The sequence below is a fragment of the Barbus barbus genome, assembly GCF_936440315.1.
Source record: "Barbus barbus genome assembly, chromosome: 28".
NCBI lineage: Eukaryota > Metazoa > Chordata > Actinopteri > Cypriniformes > Cyprinidae > Barbus > Barbus barbus.
Genome location: NC_136756.1, coordinates 26,492,532 through 26,514,561, shown reverse-complemented (window position 1 = coordinate 26,514,561; position 22,030 = coordinate 26,492,532). Strand labels below are relative to the sequence as shown.

At 37.6% G+C, this 22,030-nt stretch overlaps 2 protein-coding genes across 5 annotated transcripts; both read right to left on the bottom strand.

Annotated features, from left to right (window-relative positions):
• Positions 1-5,963: 5,963 nt before the first annotated feature.
• Positions 5,964-10,248, bottom strand: LOC306847835 (ankyrin repeat and SOCS box protein 6-like). 2 transcript variants are annotated; one of them, XM_079382018.1, is made up of 7 exons: positions 10,199-10,248; positions 9,552-9,685; positions 9,304-9,476; positions 9,117-9,223; positions 8,865-8,973; positions 8,694-8,780; positions 5,964-8,075 (listed from the first exon to the last, which is right to left on the bottom strand). In XM_079382018.1, exons 1-7 carry the CDS (start codon positions 10,229-10,231, stop codon positions 7,345-7,347), a joined length of 1,374 nt encoding a protein of 457 aa, XP_079238144.1. In that variant the 5' UTR covers positions 10,232-10,248; the 3' UTR covers positions 5,964-7,344. The 2 variants fall into 2 exon arrangements, with proteins under 2 accessions (XP_079238144.1, XP_079238145.1); XM_079382019.1 differs by having other exon boundaries at positions 10,077-10,211.
• A 367-nt stretch (positions 10,249-10,615) lies between these two features.
• On the bottom strand, positions 10,616-18,561 carry LOC306848337 (WD repeat-containing protein 13-like). 3 transcript variants are annotated; one of them, XM_079382821.1, is made up of 10 exons: positions 18,531-18,561; positions 17,457-17,536; positions 17,002-17,325; positions 16,687-16,796; positions 16,327-16,457; positions 14,717-15,024; positions 12,670-12,850; positions 12,417-12,558; positions 12,214-12,332; positions 10,616-11,215 (listed from the first exon to the last, which is right to left on the bottom strand). In XM_079382821.1, the coding sequence occupies exons 3-10, from the start codon at positions 17,053-17,055 to the stop codon at positions 11,031-11,033; spliced, it is 1,230 nt and encodes a 409-aa protein (XP_079238947.1). In that variant the 5' UTR covers positions 17,056-17,325; positions 17,457-17,536; positions 18,531-18,561; the 3' UTR covers positions 10,616-11,030. The 3 variants fall into 3 exon arrangements, with proteins under 3 accessions (XP_079238947.1, XP_079238945.1, XP_079238946.1); XM_079382819.1 differs by having other exon boundaries at positions 17,094-17,325; XM_079382820.1 differs by having other exon boundaries at positions 17,094-17,325; positions 17,457-17,556; positions 18,531-18,555.
• Positions 18,562-22,030: the final 3,469 nt, after the last annotated feature.

Here is a 22,030-nt window from a genome sequence, read left to right as displayed (position 1 = left end):
TTCGGTTTTGGTTTTAATGAGGGTTATGCTCAACTGACTTCCGTATTTTGTGAAACATATAGCCAGGTAGTGGTAATTTTGTGAATATTTGCTAGCTCTCTGTTTGTGTGTGTGTGTGTGTGTGTGTGTGCTGAAAAAATATGCTGTTTGTACATAGTCTTGGCTGTGTAAATATGAGAAAAAAACAAAGCTGTTTAGACTGAGCAACAAAAGACTCTTAACCAATCAGCAGTACGGGTGTATATGCTCCTTTCACTGAAGGATCATTCTGCAAAATCGGCTCAATAAAACACTTTTATTCCCCATAACTCATTGTCAATAATGCATCCATGTAAATTCAATTAAAAACAAGAGCAGCAAGATGACTGTAGGCCCGCACCCCAGTCTTGCAATATTCAAGAAAGTGAAACCAAATTTCAGCATCAAGATCTGGATTCAGATGCTCACAGAAAGATCAAGATCTGATCATCTTCCTTGCCTAATAATTGAACCAGATCAGTATATTTGAACAAATATGCGCAGTGTGCTGAAGAATGTGTATCCTGTCATCCCTGTTACTTTGTATGGGTGTTGATTTCAAATATCAACAGTGTGAATTGTCCAGTATTTCATTTGCTGTTCACAATTTTTAGAACCATTCAGATGCAGTAACATAAAGGAATCAGACATCAAACTGATTATAAACATTCAGTCATCGTATATATCATCCTATGCACTCAAATGATTCAAATGAATTGGCCGGCCTACCGAAATAACTCCAAGAGCGCAACAACAATTTTTTTTTTTCTCAGTAAAGATACTTTGTTTAGCCGACGTAAATTTGTTTGTTCATGCAATGGTGATTGTCTTATTTTGTTAATAGAAAAAATATTGTCACAACAACTGAAACAACATTTACTATCGTTGAGGTAATTAATTTTGTTTTCTGTTTCCTGGAAGAAAAAAAGAATGTGAAAAAGTCACCCCATTATTGACTTTATTTATTTACAAGTGATCAACCTTAATGGATAACTTAGTCTAAATATGTAGACAACACAGTCTTTGCTTGTAAAACAACCTACAAGACTAAGTTATCCAGCAAATGGACATTGGACACTGGTTGAACATACTCTAGGCCTCAAAACCAGACACACTAACCACAAGAATGATGGCAATCAACAAATGAGCTCTTTTCATCACCGTACAAAAAATAACTAACAATGATGACAAAACAACAACAAAACATGTTTAAAAGAAGTCAGCAAACAGCAAAACAATAATCCTATAACAGTAACTGCATAATTTATTTATGCTGCAATGCATGCTGGAAACTCACAAAGCCTTAATGTTTCAACAATATGAAAATATTTGTTCAGACAACTGTGTTTGACTAGTTGGGACAACATTTGGGGTAATTGTGTTGGACTGACAAGGGGTTTTATGTAGTTTCAAGAAAATTGCATTTTTTAGTATTTGAGACTCAAAAGATTTTGTAATTTGAAAAATGTGCAGTTGGATTTTTTACAGTGAACCCAGAAAAACATATAAAGAACTGCAGGCCTCACTTGCCTCAATTAAGGTCAGTGTTCATGATTCAACAATAAGAAAGAGACTGGGCAAAAATGGCATCCATGGGAGAGTTCCAAGTCAAAAGCCACTGCTGACCAAAAAGAACACAAAGGCTCATCTCACATTTGCCAAAAAATGTCTTGATTATCCCCAAGACTTTTGGGCAAATATTCTGTGGACTGATGTGACAAAAGTTTAATTTTTTGGAAGGTGTGTGTCCCGTTACATCTGGCGTAAAACCAACACAGCATTTCATAAAAAGAGCGTCATACCAACAGTCAAACATGGTGGTGGTCGTGTGATGGTCTGGGGCTGCTTTGCAGCTTCAGGACCTGGACAACTTGCCATAGTTGATGGATCCTGAAGGAGAATGTCCGGCCGTCAATTTGTGACCTCAAGCTCAAATGCACTTGGGTTATGCAGCAGGACAATGATCCCAAACACACCAGCAAGTCCACCTCTGAATGGCTCAAGAAAAACAAAATTAGGGTTTTGGAGTGGCCAAGTCAAAGTCCGGGCTTAAATCCAATTGAGATGCTGTGGCATGACCTTAAACAGTCCATTCATGCTCGAAAACCCTCCAATGTGGCTGAATTAAAACAATTCTGCAAAGAAAAGCGGGCCAAAATTCCTCAAAGACTCATTGCCAGTTATCGCAAAGGCTTGATTCCAGTTGTTGCTGCAAAAGGGTGGCACAACCAGTTATTAGATTTAGGGGGCAATTACTTTTTCATGTGTGTGACAGGCAGGTTTGGACAGGATTTTTCCCTTAATAAATGAAATCATTATTTCAAAACTGCATTTTGTATTTTTACTCAGATCATCTTTGTGTAATATTAAAATTTGTTTTATGATCTGAATCATTCAAGTGCGACATGCAAAAAATTTAAAATTAAATCAGGAAAGGGCAAAAAAAAATTCCACTCCTTTGTATTAGGGGTGTGACGGTACACATAGCCTTTCGGAAATACAGCATTTTTTTCCAAACAATAAATTTTAAACAATGAATGGCGTTTTGACCGTCTTTGATGTGGCATGACAGATCGCTGTATAAATGCCTCGATTCTGGGACAAGCATTGACTAGAGTGGCCACATTCAGCTCCGGTTCTCGTGTGTGAGCCGTTTCACGCCGCAGACTTGTGCGGACTTTAGCAGTTTACTACTAGTTTTAACACAAATAAACATGAATTAACAACCCATACCAATCGCTCAATCACAAAATGTCAAGCATGTCATTACAGCTCGCCAGTTCACCAGAGAAATTAAGTCTAGAAAAGAGCATTTCGCAAAATATTACACTATATTTGAATGAATGAATGAATGAATGAATGAAGCATTTATATAGCGCTTTATTGTGGATTGCTATAAGTAGGCCCAAGCGCTTTGCAATCATATGGGGGGTCTCTTCTCAACCACCACCAGTGTGCAGCATTCACTTGGATGATGCTACGGCAGCCACAGCACAACGGCGCCAGTGCGCTCCCCACACACCAGCTAAAGGTGGAGAGGAGAGAGAGATAGAGCCAATCAAGTGTATGGGGATTATTAGGAGGCCATGATAGATAGGTGCCAGTGGAGGCAATTTGGCCAGGCCACCGGGGTTACACCCCTACTCTTTATGATGAGTGTCATGGGATTTTTAATGACCACAGAGAGTCAGGACCTTGGTTTAACTTTTCATCCGAAAGATGGTGCTTTTTGACAGTATAGTGTCCCCGTCACTATACTGGGGCGTTAGGACCCACACAAACTGCAGGGTGAGCACCCCCTGCTGACCTCACTAACACCTCTTCCAACAGCAACCTAGTTTTCCCAGGTGGTCTCCCATCCAGGTACTGACCAGGCTCAGCCCTGCTTAGCTTCGTGGGAAGCAGTCTTGGGCTGCAGGGTGATATGGCTGTGATATTTGTAAAATTTTACTTTATCTGTTAGTCTTAATTATTTAATGTATGTTTAAATTAATCAGTTATTAAACATGTTATGACAGCCACTGTGTAGCCTAATTTAATATATTTTAACAAATAGAAATGTTATCATTTATAGCCTAAGTTAATTTAAAAACTACATTATGTTCAATTTACCTGTTTGCATACGGGTCAATATCACTGTAGGGTGCCTTTTGGTAAACTGTACATAACTATGAAAGGGTGTGTTATATTAGGCTAAGCATTTATATTCATAACAAAAGCATTACTTGACTTTTTAGATACATTTTCTAGATTTTTTTAGTTTTGTATAAGAGGATGCTTGTCAGAGTCCACTGTCCTGGGCCATTCTCTCCAGCTGTTGCCAGGTATAACCCATCTTTGTGGTGTCATCTTCAAGATCACGCCGCCAGATTTTTCTTGGATGGCCTCTGCACTTTCCCTGAGGGTTCCACCTCAGTGCCTGCCTGGTGATTTGTGTTAGGGGTTTGCGCAAGGTATGGCCTATCCAGCCCCATCTCCTCTTCCTGATTTCTTCCTCAGTAGGAAGTTGGCAGGTTCTCTCCCAAAGGTTGCCGTTACTGATGGTGTCAGGCCAGCGGATCTGGAGAATCTGAGGCAGCTGTTGATGAAGGTCTGGATTTTCCTGAGGGTGGTCTTTGTCGTCCTCCAGGTCTCTGCTCCATACAGTAAGACTGTTTTCACGTTGGAATTGAACAGTTGGATCGCTCTTGCTTTGTCAATCCTTGCCTTAACATCTGCGTCTGTGCAGCCCTGTTGGTCTATGATGCTACCCAGGTAGGTGAAGGACTGCACTTCTTTCACGGGAATTCCATTCAGAATGATTGGCTCTGTACTGGTGGTATTGACCTTCAGAATCTTGCTCTTGTCTTTGTGGATATTGACGCCAATTTGTGATTACATAAATGCCACAAGGTTTATCTTCTCTTGCATCTGCTTTTGACTTTGTGAAAGGAGGGCAAGATCATCTGCAAATTCCAAGTCATCTAGCTGTTTCCACAAAGTCCATTGGATCCCGTTCCTGCGCCCACCAGTGGACGACTTCATTATCCAGTCAACGACCAGTAGGAAGAGGAACAGCGACAACAAGCATCCTTGTCGGACTCCGCTTCGCACCTGGAAGCTGTTGGTAAGCTGCCCTCCATTGATAACCCTGCAGGACATGCCATAGTAGGAGTTCCTGATTAGGTTGGCCATATTTGTTGGAATGCCGTAAAACCTAAGGAGCTTCCAGAGGGTCTCTCGAGCCACGCTATCGAATGCTTTTTCATAGTCGACAAAATTGATGTCCAATGGGGAGTTCCATTCCAGTGACTGCTCAACTATGATGCGAAGCGTTGCAATCTGATCCGTGCAGGATCTGTTTTGCCGGAAGCCTGCCTGTTCGTCTCGCAGCAGTGGGTCAACAAAGATTTTGGTTTTGTTTTTTTTATTTTATGACTTGACTATATTCTACTCTCATTCAAATAGAGTAGAACATAGTCATAGAATTAAAAAAATGTATTCTCTTTTAATATTTTGTTACATTTTTGTTAAACCCAATTTGAGTATATTGATCATTTGGTAATAAAAACAATATATTTATTTAATAAAAAAGAAGAGTTTGTCCATGTCCCTTGAATGGATGTCCACCCTGTCGTATTGGGGAATCCGCCTTTAAGAAAAGGCCATCCCCTTCAGTGACATCAGGACAACAGATTTTTTGTCTTTTTAGTGTTGGGAATTTCAACGGATGAGCTGAATAAATTCGTGACTTTTCAAGTGACAAATTTTCGTCTGAGTTTGCTTACAAATTCTCTTCAACAAGCAGGCTAACTATGTAGCTAGTCACACTTTGTTGTAAGCTAATATGCTAATTGAGGCTCAAAATGTCCACCAAATAGTAATAATCAAGTTATGATGCAATCCTTTAAATCTTAACTCTCGAGTGTAGCAGAATTCAATGGATGTAAAATTATTATCATGCCACATGTGCCACATTTTATTTAATGTGACAGACAAAAAAACATGGTAACACCAGTGACACAATGAATCACCAGTGACATACATTAGACCAAAGATCCTTATTCTTCAATTATAATTAATATATGAGACTAAATTGTTACATTTGGCAATTAGTGAAAGCAGTTGGTAAAAGAACATAAACTGATCTTCACTGTTGTTACCCATAAGGAAGGTAACACCAGTGACAAATTTCATGCAAAATGCATTTTACAAAAAGTCTGCTACAAGGTATCAAACCACATGTTGTCAATCTCACTCACTAAATTAAATAGTTTAATCCATTTGTATTCTAGTTTTTTACAATTCCCTAACAATAAAGTAGGTCATACCAGTGACTTCAACTAAAAGCTTCATATGAAATCATGAGATAAATTAGAAAATTTATGATAACTGAAAAGAGACAGTGGACTTATTATGAGCCTTTTTTCATAGATCGTCAGGAAATAGGAAGAAGGAAGTCAAGTGATGTCATCAGTGTGATTTTTATTTCAAAATAAATGATTTTTATGGACACAACTCCAGGGAACACTACTTTCATTGCATATTTTATAATATTTATTTGGCATTTTGTTTTTATATGTCATGTACATCATATATTTGATAGTTATGAATACATTGTTCATTGTAAATACATTATCATTGTATTTTAAATTTTTGAACTCAAAATAAAGCACGTTCCCTCTGTAAATGGCTGTGGGTACCAGCAGTTTTGTGGTGCTTGGAATTCTATATAATTAATTAAAAACAAATATTGCCACATTGAAGCGTTTATTTAACTTCCCAAATAAAATGTTTAATAACTTAATTTCTTCAAGTATTCGAAATCCATGAAGCAAAACAGTCAGCATAGTAGATTAATAGTTGTTTTACAGAGCTGTACAGTGAGACATATATGAAAAAAATCGGTCTGCCCAGCTAAAAAATTTACCACAGCATGAAAAAACCTGTTGTCAAACCAAGAGAACATTTGTTGATATTGAATTATTTTGTCCATATAAGGGATTTCCTGGAACAGCATAAGTTCTATTACTTCTGTAAGTCTCACTTGTGGAGTTTCTGCATGAGGCCGCCCTCTGGCTACGAGTATGAATAAAAACAGCCATTACATTATGTGTACTCACAACTAATGCTCAGAACACCCTATTTTAGGTAAAAATTGGAAAAATAACACTAATCTATTGATGTCAGAAAATAGTTTTATCTCTTTTATCAGCACAGATTGCATTTACACTTCTTGTTGGAATTCTCAGTGTGAGCACACCACTCACATTTCAGCAGCTCCAAACTATATTATATATTCACACTGTACAATGAAAGAGATTCAAACATTTCTTTAATACTACAACTACAAAGTTGATCTTGTTAAGGCACATCCGGAGTATCACATAAATCATCATAAAGAAAATGTAGATGGATTTGATTCCAATCAGCAACTCCAAATCAAGCTTAAATATAAACACACAACACACACCAAAAAAATGGGGGGAAAAAATGCACATACGGCAGTGAAGCTGTACATGATATTAAAGATTAAACTGTAAACAATTATCAATTTTCATACTGAAAGATATACAGAAACTACAAAATTGAGAGAAAATTACCTGGTAATGTGTAATAAAGTTCTCATTTTGACACAGAAAACACCAAGTCACATCATTTGCATGACATTTATAACACTTTTTCATATAGTTTTTATTCATTTCTCACTCTCAGATCACCAGGAAAATGATCGTTCTGCATGTCGATCAAAGGAGGCAGGCACAGAGTATCTTTTATCTTAGTTTTAATGAATGCAGTGGTCATTAAGGGCTCCATATTTACAAGCACACACATAAACAGTGTTTCTCAGCGTGGAGAACGTCGAGGTTTGAATCTGTCCCAGCCAGCTCTGTCCCTCCAGCTGTTCTCTGGGAGCAGTGAGTCCTTCAGTCTGTCTGGAAGTGGCAGGGCTTTCACCTTCTCCTCAAAGGGCCAGGGCTGCAGACAACGGCGGATGAGTCTCCTGCAAAGGCACCTCAGTGGCAGCGGCCGCGTTTCTTGCTCCTCTAGCCTGCTGTAGAGCTCCAGCAGGGGCTGATGGGTAGAGGCCTGGTCCAGCACGGGCAGTTGTGAGCGAGGGAAGAGGGGAGGAACGACCGGAGAGCAGATCCTGGCCAGATCCAACAGCACTTCAGCTTTAGCTAAAACATCAGCAGCCTCGGCAGCATCTAAAGCTTCCCGGAGAGCTTCAGCGAGACGTGTGAATATCAACTGCTGACCCGTCCAGTAGGAGGTACTGTGGTGAGAGCAGACGAAGGAAGCGCCATGCTGGAGGAGAAGCGCAGTCAGGGGAAATAGCAAGTCGAAGTTCTCCAGACTACTGTAGGTTAGTGACTGTTCCCACACTTCCCCGTCGGTAGCGTTCAAGCAGCAGCTGGGATCGGCTCCGTGGCTGATCAGAAGATGTGCCACCCGGGTACAGAAGTGCCCGATCTCCTTCGCATCCTCCGCGCTGCTGTCCAGAGCCTCCTTCACCAGGAACGTGAGCGAGGACATGGGGGTCTCCCCATCATGTGTGGTGGCGTTCACATCTGCACCTGCAAGGGATTAAAAAAACACGATTATAGCATTAACAACAAGCAATAAATTAATATTTTTAAAAATGCCTTTAAAAAAACATGTATAATGTAAAAAAAAAAAAGCTGTTAAAAAATAAAAAACACAATGAATAAAAATATAATTAAACATATCAAATAAAATAATTACTGTGTGTGTAAAAAAAAAATTATTTAACATTTTTTTTAAATAACATTATATAAAATTATATATATATATATATATATATATATATATTTTGTGGGGAGTAATAATTTGTATAAAAGGTTACGCATTATATATATATGTGTGTGTGTGTGTGTGTGTGTGTGTATGTATGTTTGTGTATATAGTTTTAATTTTTTTTTATTATATGTTCATATGTTCATATATATATATATATATATGAAAATATATGTTCATATTTATATATGAAATTATACAAATTAAACTTCTTTCAACATTGCAATTATAACTATATAAAATCTTTGTTTAATATTTGAAAGAAATGCCATCTTCCATGGTGAAACCATTTTTAAAACACCTATTAATAAAAATTTCTGAATAAAACTTTTCTCTAGCAATTCTCTAGCTGATGTTTTACATGCACAGTGAAGCACCTCTGTCTAGAAGCAGCTGTATATTGTCCACATTATTGACTGTGAGTCCATCACTGCTGGCCAGAGCATGAAGCAGTGCAGTTTTTCCTGTGAAAGCAAGCATGTGTAGCATATAATAAGAAACCATTCTATTATAACGTTCTATTTTATTAGTTAATTGAGCTGAAATACCGTTCTTGTCTTTTGCATTCACATCAGCACCCAAATCCAGAAGCACACGCAGACACAGCAGCTTATCCACCTCCTCGCTGGCCAAATCAAGAGGGCTGCTTTCATGAATCTGTTGCACAGACAAAAAGTTTTTTTTAAAATGCCTGTAATATATAAAATAGACATAAAATGTAGAAAATGTCTGTATTCAAAATAAACCAAAATTACAATGAATAAAATGTGAAAATTTATGAAAATTGCATAAATTCTCACCCTGTCCCTCTTTTCGATTTCAGCTCCGTGAGATATCAGCATCTGCACCATGTCTGGCTTGTTCCTCAACACGGCGATGTGTAAGGGGTTGTAGTACGATACAGGGTCTGGATCCATAAGAAAAGGGTCTGATTACGTTTCCATGATTATAATGAGGTTTATCAGAATCACACAAACATCCACAAACCTTCAAAGTTGAGATCAGCTCCGTAACGCAGAAGCACCTGTGCCACGCTGACCAACCCGAGATCAGCCACTCGAAACAGAGAATAACTGATTCCCTCCATGAAGACGGGAGACTGAGACTCTCTGTCCAGCAGCTCCACAAGAGCCCCAGAGAGGCTTTCTTCATCATCTTGCCTGTCAAATGCAGGATGTTAAAATGCAGTTCATACAATTCTGTCATCATCTTTAAAACGCAGGTGGTTTGCTGACCTGCGCTGGTTTTCTCCTTCTATTCCCAGGACACACATCACAGCATCCACCAGCGGCTGGTACTCGTACACGATCCTCCTGAAGCCGTGCAGGAAAGGCATAGTCTGTTCCCTTTGTGCCACGATCTCCTCACGCTGTAAAACAGCACAGACACATGTAAACAGAAAAGCATAACATATATAACTTTACACAATTTTATACAACACAGATCAATTAAACAATGTTATAAATTCTTTATGGAGCAATTATGGTATGTAGTAGTTATGTATAAATATATAGTAAGGCTATAATTATAAGAAACAATAACTGAATCCTCGTTTTGAAATAATGCACATTCAGAAGAGACTCAGTTTATCAGATGGACCACACCTCTGAAAGAGCAGAATATTCACATGAATGAAAATATACATTAATGTAACACCTTATAAGATGTCTTAAAAATTATAACGTCTGAATTAGCAGAAAATAAACCTATGAAGCAGATTTATTCTTATTGTTCTTGTTTTATGTGGGATCTTTACTTGCCTGCTAGCTGTCTACCGCTTTCTTTATGATTCATGTGTAATCAAAGCTCCCGGAAATCTTTGTAATTTAAATATAATTCATAATTTGCGTTTAATTCTTATGTTTGTTATTCCTTAACTTACCCACTGTAGAACCGGAAGTAGTTCCTCCCACATGTTACAGCGAAAGTAACTGTCGTAAGATAATTTATTCCTTTTCAAAATAAAAGCACACGCAGGAACGTGGGCTTCTGAATAATTAATGAACGTTCATTTCAAATAAATAGCAACGAGATTAGTCTTTCATGTGAAACAAGTCTCTCAAGTCACCAAAAATCATATTTACAATCAAAAATACTTAAGATATATTAAAGAAATATTGCAAACTGTATTAACACAGGGTAAAGTTCAATAATATTATTCACTTGAGGAGGCCTATTCATATTCAAATTTGAAATACAACTAGGTTTTCATCAAACACGTGCTTCAATCTTTAAAAGTGAAAAATATACATCCAAAAAACATGACAACAAAATATGAAGGAAAACAGAAAGACCAAATGTAGCTTAATTTAGCTAGCGCGATTAAATTTATTGAGTTCAACAAGGCATAAATACAGTAGTGTTATTGTGCAAGCCAACACAACTTCAGTGACACGCAGACTCAACGTTCTCATTCTCACACAATGCACGAAGGTGAACAAAGTATTATATTAATATCTCCTCTCTTAAGTTGCACATTTATGACCACAAAGCACTAGTGAATTCCACAAACAAGCAACATGTCCCACAAAACCAAAAACAGAAACATCAGCCCTAAAACAAAGATTCTTTCATGGTCCACGTGATTTAGTTCAGACTCACTCAAAACACTAGTCATCTTGACATTTACAGTAGGGGTTTCATTGCACATGATTCAAGCCAGCCTGCACGGAAGATGCTGTTGCCAAGGTAGCGAAAGCTTGGAGTTGCCGTGGTTACTTCTGCTCTCGTCTCCAGATGATCACCATTCCGGTGGTGTCAGAGGAGGCCAGCAGGCTTTCGTCGCAGTTGAAGCTCACGTCCAGGACGGGCCCGCTGTGGCCCTGCAGCTTGTTAACGATGGCCTTAGTGTTGCGTTCGACGTCGAAAAAGTAGACGCATGCATCCTCACTGCCAGTGACTACAAGAGGGAAAGAGCAGGATTCACTCACTTTGGCTTTGTTCCAAAACATAGTGAGCTGCCTACATAGGCAACATCCTAACTGAAAAGGAACCTCATAAGTGATTGTGATGTGCCATTCAAACAGAAAATTGATTCCAAAAGTTTGTCATTAACATGATGCCAACTTAAAAACAAATGATTCAAAAGATTTTTTAATTAATTAATTTGATCATAAGTGACAGTAAAGGCTTTTAAATGTTATAAAAGACTTCTATTTTGAATAATTGGTGTTGTTTTGAACTTAATATTCAATTAAATATGAAGCAGCACAGCTGTTTTCAACATCAACAATAAGAAATTATTATTTACTTGAGCAGCAAATCAGCATATTAAGCTGAGCATGCGGAACTGTTTCGAATGCTGCAACGATCGTGATATGACATCACGCTGAGCAACGTCTTTTTAAAAACTTAAATTCAACAACAATTCATAATACATCTGAAATGTAAAAATATACAATCTACTCCACTTTCCTGCAGTGGCGCTGCAGTTTTAGATTTATGTTCTTTTAATTCAGTTACGAGGTCATGCTGTGACGTATCGATCTGCTGTTGGTCACGCGGCTTCACGTGAGGCAGGTCAGAGTTCACAAAGCTTGAACTTTGGCATGCAGCGAAATGCAAAACTTTTTGCACAAGCTTGCATTTCCGGTCTGACGCATTTGCATATATGAATGGAGGTCAATGGAACGAAAAGTGCAGTAATGATGCTGAAAATTTAGCGTTGCATCACAGGAACAAACTACATTTTAAAATATATTGAAATAGAAAACACTTATTTTAAATTGTAATAATATTTCACAAAACAGTAGTTTTACTGTATTTTTCATCAAATAAATGCAGCCTTCTTTCAAAAACATTTCAAAATCATGCCAACCCAAAGCTTTGGAACAGTAGTGAATATATAACACACAGAACAGACAGAAATTGCCTGTAATATGATGATTGCGGTCTTACCAACACAGGCTCCCTGTCTGAAGGACATGAGAGGACAGAAGATGCTGTGCAGCGGTTGGGATCCGTGTTGAATGGGGAAACACCTCTTCAGCTGTAGAGTCCCCTCATTATCCACAACCCTGTCAACACCAGTTCCGCACTGATCAATAATCATCTCAGTCAAGAGAAAGTAACAATCTGAGTTGCTGTAGGTGCATTCTAACCTGTAGAGCTGTAGATTGTTGACACATGCGTTGACGAGCAGCGACGGATCCCGTGCCTCTCGACTGATCCACGAGCGGGCTGAGATGCTGGAGATAGGGCTGCCCTCATTCACCACCAGTCTCTTAGCTTTGGTCAGTTTTCCTGTGGAAAAAGAACCTCAGCTTTACAACATAGAAACTATACTCTCATCTATATTATGTTGACCTGATTTTCCACTCATGCTTTATGCAAGAAAATATATTTGCACTGTACCTGTGGCCATGTCAAAGAGGAAGGAGAAAATGCTCCCCCTGTCATCACCAGCCCACAGGATTCTCCCTGGAGCATCAAACGAGAGAGAAAGCACCCGACCGGTGAGTTTACTGGAGCCTCCTTTCACTTTCTTCCCAGTGGAGATGTTCACCACCTGCAGGTGGTGTTTACTGTTGCCAACCTGGGGACAGCCAATCAAGGACACATTTGATGCATCATATCAACTGAAAACACTTCACAGCAAAATCATCTTTTTTGGTCTTGGTTAAAGCTGCAATCAGTAATTTTAGTTTATAATGCAGCATTGTATAAAAGCAAATATTTAGATTACAGATGTCACTGAGAGAGTGAATATTTTTTAATATTTCTTCAGAAGTACAATGAATCTCTGTTGGGGTATTTATTAACCCTGAAAAGCCTGACATTGATAATTATCAAATTATTTATTTAGACAAAATCTAAAAAAAAAAGTTTGCATGTGTTCATGGCTCATAGTATGAGATGTGGTCCAAATCAATCAAAATATGCAATTGTAATTTATGACATTGATTTATGCTATTTTTATATATGATATTCATATGGCCAAAAAGATTAATTAATGTAAGATGGCATTCTGATGTAAATCTAATGTAAATTAATGAGATAATTATAATAGCATAGCAGACTACTCATATAAAATGCATATAAATATCACTTGCCACGCTATCTCTCCTAATATTTTCCTATTGTAACATGATTTTTAAATGCTTAGTTTTATGATCAATGCTCTGTAGTTTCAATACAATGATTAAGATATGAACAAATAAACCTTTCTAAAGCCCCGTTCACACCAAGCACGATAATGATAAAGATATAGTTCTAAAAATCGTTCTCAGTATTAAAGAATAGCAGCGTCCACACCACAACTATAATGGTAAAGGCACAGAGAAACAATATCGTTGGAATCACTTCCAGAACGTTTTTTTTCCAGCTGATGAACGATAAAAACACTGACAGCCAATCAGAATCAATCATGCTATAACGAGCTCGAGAATTTAAAGCAGCAGACGCACGTGCGCTTAGAATAAACAGACGATATCATTCGCTGGTGTGGACGCTAATATCATTATCTTTATCGCGCTTGGTGTGAACGGGCTTTAAAATCCTGATGCATCAATTTTAAAATCATCATTTTTTCCTCACATTTTATGACAATTTTTCTAAAAACAGATGCATGGGTAATCAAGTAAACCTAACAACCATACAAAAGTTATTCTTCAACTTATTTTGTGTTGACAATGCATGTTATAAATCAAACTCATAGCACCTCCTGAGATTGTCTGAATTTAGATGGAGTGTTCACATACAAGACAAACTTGCTTTAAAAGCCACATAAAAAAGAAAGTATAAGAGATATAATCAATCCATCAATTGCATTTCTTGTCAAATGTCATTCAGATATATTTTATAGGTCTACCACAGTGGTTGGTGGGTAAGTAAAATTTCCCATCACTGCACACAAATTACTCTTTTTGGCTGGTGGCGCATGTTAATTTCACACCCTAATAGGATTACTGAAAGGGCTGATGGTATTTGTTACAGCAGTCTGCAGTGTTTCATCAGCATAAACAATTCCATATCCTCTGTCACCTTGAATAATCCCTTTCTAACTTTATATTCACCAAAAAATACTCATTGTGGTTTCTACAAAAATATTTTGTGGCTCTGCTGTTTTCAAAATATGACAATAATAAGAAATGTTTCGAGAGCAGCAAATCAGCATATTAGATTGATTTCTGAAAGACTGTGAGATGCTGAAGACTGGAGTAATGATGCTGAAAATTCAGCTTTGCATCACAGGAATAAATTACATTTTAAAATACATTAAAACAGGGGGAAAAAATGATTCACAATTCACAATATTACTCTTTTTTTATGCTCTAATTCTGTATTTTGATCAGATTAGAGCATAAGAGACTTCCTTAAAAAATATTTAAGAATCTTACTGACCTGATCTTTTAAATGGAGGTGTACAGAGGAAACACAAACGGCTGGCATTTGGACTTACCACAGTCAGGTTGTTGTTCATGGGCTGAAAAGTGCAGCACAGCAGCTCACTGCCCTCTGGGTCGGCCACCTCTCGGATGCAGCGTCCATCCTCTGTGTTCCAGATGCGCAGAGTGCCGTCTTTTGACGTGGACACAATGATGTCATTGCTAAGCGACCAGGCGAAGTCAGTCACGGGACCAGCATGGCCCTTTAGTGTCACCTTTACAGTTGGTGGAGGCGGAGACAACGTCATGATTGACAATGTCCCATCCAACGAGCAGCAGGCAAGGAGGTGTTTATCATCATTGGCAAACTGTAATCGAGGAACTGAGGAGATAAAATAGTAACAGGTTCAAATGAGAGGGTAAAACAACAGTTCTGAGCCAGCACTGCCATGCACTGAAGCAGGCCAGTGGTAATGCAACTGCAAAGGAAAAGGATTAAAATTGCTTCTTGGTCAAAATGCTGGTCTAGATGAAGCATTCATCTAAATATGGTTATGTCTAAGGTGCAGATTGGATGTATACCAAAGTATCAGATCTGTCATTTAGCAGATGTGGCGAAGCAAAAATTTTACAAAAATATAAATCAAACAATATTTAAAAAGAAATAGCAATCCAGTCACTGCTTTTTTTTTTTTTTGGTAATTTTTTTCATTTTTTTTGGTCATTGTTTGGCTGATAAGTGAAAGTGACGTGAGACGTGGCCAAGTATGGTGTGCCATACTCAGAATTTGTGCTCTGCATTTAACCCATCCAAGTGCACACACCCACAGCAGCTGGCAGCCTGTTTTTTCTTTGCTGTGGTGCCCTCGTTACTGAAGGTGGAAGAGAGCACTAAAGTGTCAAGACTTTTATATAGAAAAAAGTTTTATAGGGGAAGTCGTGACCTAATGGTTAGAGAGTCGGACTTGTAATCCAAAGGTTGCGGGTTCGAGTCTCCGGCCGGCAGGAATTGTAGGTGGGGGGAGTGAATGTACAGCGCTCTCTCCACCCTCAATACCACGACTGAGGTGCCCTTGAGCAAGGCACCGAACCCCCAACTGCTCCCCGGTCGCTGCAGCATAAATGGCTGCCCACTGCTCCGGGTGTGTGTTCACTGCTGTGTGTGTGCACGTTGGATGGGTTAAATGCAGAGCACGAATTCCGAGTATGGGTCACCATACTTGGCTGAATGTCACTTCACTTATAACTATAATAGGTTTCAGGTCTCAACAGTGTAAGCTTTTCACTCACATTTGTGACTAAAAATAGATGTGTGCAAACTGTAAAATGTATTTATGAGCATGTGTGTCAAAGTCCTTTTTATAACTTTTTTTTAAATGCACTCCTAAATTTTCCAACTTTTCCACATGTTCCTTGGGGAAAAAAGGAAGCAGTCGCTGTCTAAAGTACAAATCTGTTTATTTTATTTATTTATTTTGTCATCTAGATCAAATATTTGTTCATACTGCATCATTTTCAAATTATTTATTTCTAATTTATTAAGTATTATGTTGATAAATCTGTGGCATGCAGCATTTGTTATTTACTATTTTTAAATTAAATAGGCTTTTTTAGGTATTGACATTTTTTCACCCTAATTTTTATTGGTCACCGCCTTTTGTCGTGTCATTGACAGCTCACTCACCAGCTGAGTCGACATGCTGGTCAAAGATGTGGTGCATGCCGGCAAAGGCGTAGTTCTCACTGAGGGTGGTGTCACCTGCCATGGCCCGACTGGCTTCTGCAACCGAGGTGGGCACCAGACTACCTGGAGGCCTAGCATATAAGATAAAACCAGAGAATTATTCATACCGATACACAGTGCACAAAACGGTAATAATACCCAGCATCATATTTGCTTAATGAAATCCAATACTTGTTTCTTACTAATTTTGGAATGCTGATTCAACAAATAGTACCTATTTTGCTTAAGTATGTCACACTTTCTCACAAAACATTATACATTTCATAACTTTTGTCAGATGAAGAACTTAGTGGTCTTTACCTTTCATCATACACCGCCCTGTTCATCTGGGCTTGCAGCTGGTATGAACCACGACTTACTGATCTCCGGTGGCCTCTGGCACCCTGAGCCCTGGGATCCTCCTCGAAGTCCTGATTGAAAGACAGAAAAGAGGATAAAAACGACCACGAAAAGAGAAAAGCAGCCAGTAATAAAGGATGATTTTAGAGTTTAGCACTTCAGCAACATAAAGCCCATCATGCTCGCAAACTACATGCACTGCAGCTCTCACACAACACAATGACCTGGATCTGGATTGCTATTTATATCAAGGACTATATAGATGTTCTATCTTGCCCTCTGTCTGTGTTTTTGTGGGGCATATTTCAGCCCAGAACTCCTTATCCGCATTTCTCGAACCCTTTTCCCTGTTTCTGAATGCACCTAACCTCCATGCGATCCAGTGTGGTGCGGGAACTGCGCACACTGCTGGCTCTGAAGCTGCTCTGCTCTGACAGAGGCCCGTAACGCAGGGCGAGCAACTGACTGCGCAGACGCAGATACTGCCTGCGCAGCCCCGGCTCAAAGCCACACTTGGCATTCTCGCGGAGCAGCTGGCTGCGCCGGCGGATGTACTGCGTGCGGAACTGGGGGAACGTAGGTGTGCGGTAAGCATTGTACCTGAGGAAAAAAACAAAAAGAGGCAGAAAGACAGAAAATAAAGAATAATATAACACATGATTAGGCTCTACACGTCAAAAATGTACATATAAATACATGGAGTCCTGCTCCAATGATAATCATGTACACACCTTGCATCCACTGCCAGCACCTGCTGCCAAACAGCAGCCATGAGATCCACAAACACAGAGAGATGCAGGAAACACAAGAGCTGCAAGAGACACAAATACACTGTTATAGTGTTAAAAAAACTAATATATATAAAGCAACTAAAGATGTCAAAACATTATTTGTATCATTCAGTTCAGTTGAGATATGATACAAGTTTTCATAAAATAACACTAATGACCCTAAATATAAACAATAAATGCAATTAATTTAATTTAAAGGTTTTCAAACTTTTTGAAGTTAAGGACCCTCAAATATGGCGATTCCCTTATGAGAGACTCTAAATATAATAAATATGCATTTACAAAAATAAAGGCAGCTGCATATTTTATGTGCAAAATCCTATAGTGGAAGGAAACTATTCTATGCTATATTATTAAGAATAAAGTCAATTAAATAATTGTTTCCAAAAATGAAATATTTGGCTTTTGCATTGTCATTTTACTAAAACAAAATGTTAAAATGTTATCTGGAAAGATTTACGTTTAATTAACTTGACAACAATTATTTTTAGAAAAAAAAAAAAAAAATAATAATAATATACATACATTTATGACAAAAAAAAGCAATTCATGTCTTGATTTCTTTGGAAAGTAGAATGAAATGACTAAATTTAGGGAATGCAAACGTAAAAAACACGTTAAACGTATTTCATTAATACCTTAAATGCACACATTAACAGTCCTAAAACATATTTTGTAAACAAATAAACCAAAAAAAGTTTAATAGTACAAGTATCCAACACACTAGCACAATACAACATGACTAACGTAAGCACAACGTTTATAAGAAATATATAAGAACAAAAAATGATTCATATTTATGCACAGCATAAACAAATCGTTTATTTTTGACGCATTAGCCACAGTTAGCAGAGATGCTAACAACAACAGCCTTTACACACCGATTAACAATCCTCCTAAAATATCGTGTCAGTCAGCCTGTGGCTATAATATTTCGCTAATAACAATTTCTGAATGGGTTAAACTTACTGAAACGTAATGTCATGCATAATTTTGTATCTAAAGGACACCTACCGTGCGAGACTCTCACCGGTTCATTCTGTCTGAAGGAAGTGGCGTGATCACGTGACCGACCCGCCCTTCAAACAGCTGATCCTGCTGATTCCAGCGTGTGATGAAACTGTCCTATGATTTGTATGATGTTGAAGATGGACAGGTCCTGCTGTGTCACTTGGCCACGAAATTTGATGTGTACATGTAGGTAGCCTACAGTAAACAGCAGTGTTTTCCTTACATTTATTTTAGTGCATTTAGAATCAGTCAATATACCATCAGAAAAGTATCTCAAGTTCAACAGACAAATGTCTCATGAGAAGTGTTCACAAACTACAAATATCCATATTAATATACAAACACATATTTAAATATGTAACTAAAAATGTAAAGCAGGGATTCCATTATTTTCTAAACCAGATTTAGCCTATTTTTAATTTTACATATTTATATTATTAACACCTTTTTTATTATTATTATTTGATTTGATTTGTGCCAGGTTTAGATATGTCTAAACATTTTGCTTTGTGCATGTCAATACAATTCTTAGTCAATTCTTCACTACATCTATAATGAAGATACAACATTGTAAAACTATAACATAAAGCATCAGAAGTGGTATCCGAGTCTTGTAACCTGCATTTCAGATCTCAAAAATTAGTAAGTATATCTGTGTTGAGGGAAAGGCTGTGGGAGACAACTATTGATCTGTGTTCAGCAAAATTAAAGGATTAACTGTACAAAAGCTATATACACATATCCATGATTTCACCTGAGCTCAGCAGAGGCCCATGGCAGGACAGTGCAGAGGCACAGCTGACGGGGCTCTTTGCTTGTTCCTGATGCTCTTTTCCGAAGGGGGCCTGAACATGGAGTCATTCAGTGGCCGGGGCCATAAATGAGGGTCGCACCAGCGCCTCAGCACTGCTTATTCTAAAAGGACACAAGGACTTTGGAGCTCAGCCAAAATGCCTGGAACAAAAGGTAGATATTGAAGCAAAGCATGAAATATGCAGATTTTTTTTTTATGATTTCTTATGATATGCAAAACTGCCGTGATAATAATATTAGTAGATTAAGCCAGGCATGCATAAAATAATATCCTGAATATTTGAACATTTAACAGGTAACAAGGCGGACAAGAAATCCACCACAAAGGTAAAAATTGCCCACAGCAGACCCACTGCACATATTGGAAAATTACACATGCATAATTCATAAAGCCTGCTCAGAATCAGTCACTGTAAGTTTTGGCTAATGTTCTAAGGTTCTCTCAAATGTTTGGAAAAAGTGTTCTTCCAGTAACATTAATAGAACGTTCGCTGGGCTTTAATAACTTTCGCAAAAATCTAAAATGTTTTATTAAACGTTACTGCTTGTTTCAGGATGGTCAGAGAACATTAAATAGAACCGTTCCTATAATGTTTGCACAGTTTTCTTAAAACTAACCTTTATTCGCTGGGTTAACTGAGTTCTTTAAACATTCTTCCAGTAGCATTCACAGAATGTTCATCTAAAGTTTTCTGGTCTTTAATAACGTGCACAGAAATACATTGTTCGTGGAATGTCTTTTTCTGAAACTTTTTTTAAATGATATTACTTACTTGTTTCAGAATGATCAGAGAACATTCAAAAGTAACTTTCATATAATGTTTGCAAAATGATGAATGGAACATTCCGAAATAACGTTTTCATAACTTAATGAGAAAATTAGGAGAACATTCTTAAAACATGCAATAACTTAGATCTTTAAATGTTCTTCCAGTAATAGTAATACGTTCATTTAAAGCTGTTGGTCTTTAATGTTCACACAAAAACGTTATTTATACATTTTTCATGGAACGTTGTTAAACATTGTTACTACTTCTTTCAGAATATATGATTCAAAAGAAACATTCTTATAATGTTTGCACAATGATAAATGGGACATGCTCTCAAAGTTTTCTCTAACATTCACTTTACCAAGAAATTTTTTTTAGATATATTAAATAACGGTCATTTTAAATATTGAAAGAATATTTAGACATAATGTTTTCATAACTTAATAGGAACGTTAGCAAAACGCTATTAGAAAATACTTTTGTTAGTTGGGATAACTGAGATCTTTAAATGCTTTCTTTTGAAATTGAATTTTATTTATTTATTTATCTTTCCCTGTAGCAACCTCAGAGTCCTAAGGAGCAGCCGAAGAAAGATGATCAGAAAGGAGACGATGCCAAAAAGCAAGGAGGTAAATACTGGCAAGAGCATAGAAGACACAAGAGAAAAAAGGCATTTTAGATGCATAGCAAAAATAACACCACAAATATCTGAAATGTAAAATGCTTTTTATGGCTTATGAAAGTAAATGTTTGATTGATTACAATAGAATAAAGTGTCAAACGATATTTAGTGTGTGGGAGAAACACTATACGTTATCTTGACACAAATGAGAGAGAAGATTGCACATTTCTTGCTCTCAGGGACAAGTGGATTTAATTGCACTTGCTGTATGTTTCCAGTCAAGGTATCTGTCTCTGTGTCTTCCCCTCGCAGGACAGCCGAAGGGAGAGAAGCAATAATTTCCAGGCCTTCGTGAAGCTGGCTCTGGAGACTCTCCTGGGCTCTTGTCGATGCAAGCATGGGGGCCCCCGGGGTAGGCAGGGCTAAGGTTTGCTCCTCCCACCACCCAGCCAATCACCAGCATCCATCTGACCGTCACTAGACAGAGGTTGGCCTACGCCACCGTAGTCTGTCCCTTCTGTACCTCCTCACATGGGTCTCACGTTTGAATAACAATGGTGATTTGCTCATTTGAAGTTGGGCCAATATAAAGACTCCCCGCCCTCATCTGTTCATTTGACTTCGGCCATGTCATAGATCTCAGCTGTGCTGTACATAAATGAACTGATTTACAAATAAACATGATTTCCTACACTGGCCATAATTTGAAGTTTTGACTGATTTTTAAATCTAATTATTTATTTATTTACACACAATACTATTCAAAAGTTTGTGGCCATTAAGATTTTTAAATGTCTTTGAAAGTAGTCTCATGCTCATTATTATGATTACAATACTATTTCATATTATAATTTAATATTAATATTATTTATCATTTGTATTCTAATTTAAAATTACCGTTTTCAATTTGATACAAATGCACTGATTTGCTGCTCAAGAAGCATTTCTAATTATTATCAATGTTTAAGAAAAAAAAGTTGTTTCCTTTTGGGGGGGAAATCTTAATGAAAATCATTTGATAAATATAAAGTTAAAAACAACAGCATTTATTAAGTAGATTACATTTTTATTATAAATCTCTTTAGTGTCACTTTTGATCAGTTGAATGCATCCTGGTGTGTATACTGATGAAAGACTGTGAAAATTACAAAAGGCTTTTTTTTATAAGATGTACACTAATAAATCATTTGCAACAAAACCAGGAGCATGTACTAAAGGAAATTAATAGGTTCAATTATAATTTTATGCTGTTTGACATGTATTCAAACAATCTCAATTCCTCATGCAATCAATTTTAT

What these genes read in the sequence shown, in the direction of transcription:
- LOC306847835 (XM_079382018.1), bottom strand. Translation starts at nt 10,231, where the DNA reads ATGTGGGAGGAACTACTTCCGGTTCTACAGTGG. An exon ending in GAAGGAGAAAACCAGCGCAG is followed by an intron (nt 9,477 to 9,551) that starts GTCAGCAAACCA and finishes TGCATTTGACAG; the next exon opens with GCAAGATGATGAAGAAAGCC. An exon ending in AGCTGATCTCAACTTTGAAG is followed by an intron (nt 9,224 to 9,303) that starts GTTTGTGGATGT and finishes TTATGGATCCAG; the next exon opens with ACCCTGTATCGTACTACAAC.
- LOC306848337 (XM_079382819.1), bottom strand. Translation starts at nt 17,497, where the DNA reads ATGGCTGCTGTTTGGCAGCAGGTGCTGGCAGTGGATGCAAG. An exon ending in GTGCTGGCAGTGGATGCAAG is followed by an intron (nt 17,326 to 17,456) that starts GTGTGTACATGA and finishes TTTTTTCCTCAG; the next exon opens with GTACAATGCTTACCGCACAC. An exon ending in AGGGCGGTGTATGATGAAAG is followed by an intron (nt 16,458 to 16,686) that starts GTAAAGACCACT and finishes CTTATATGCTAG; the next exon opens with GCCTCCAGGTAGTCTGGTGC.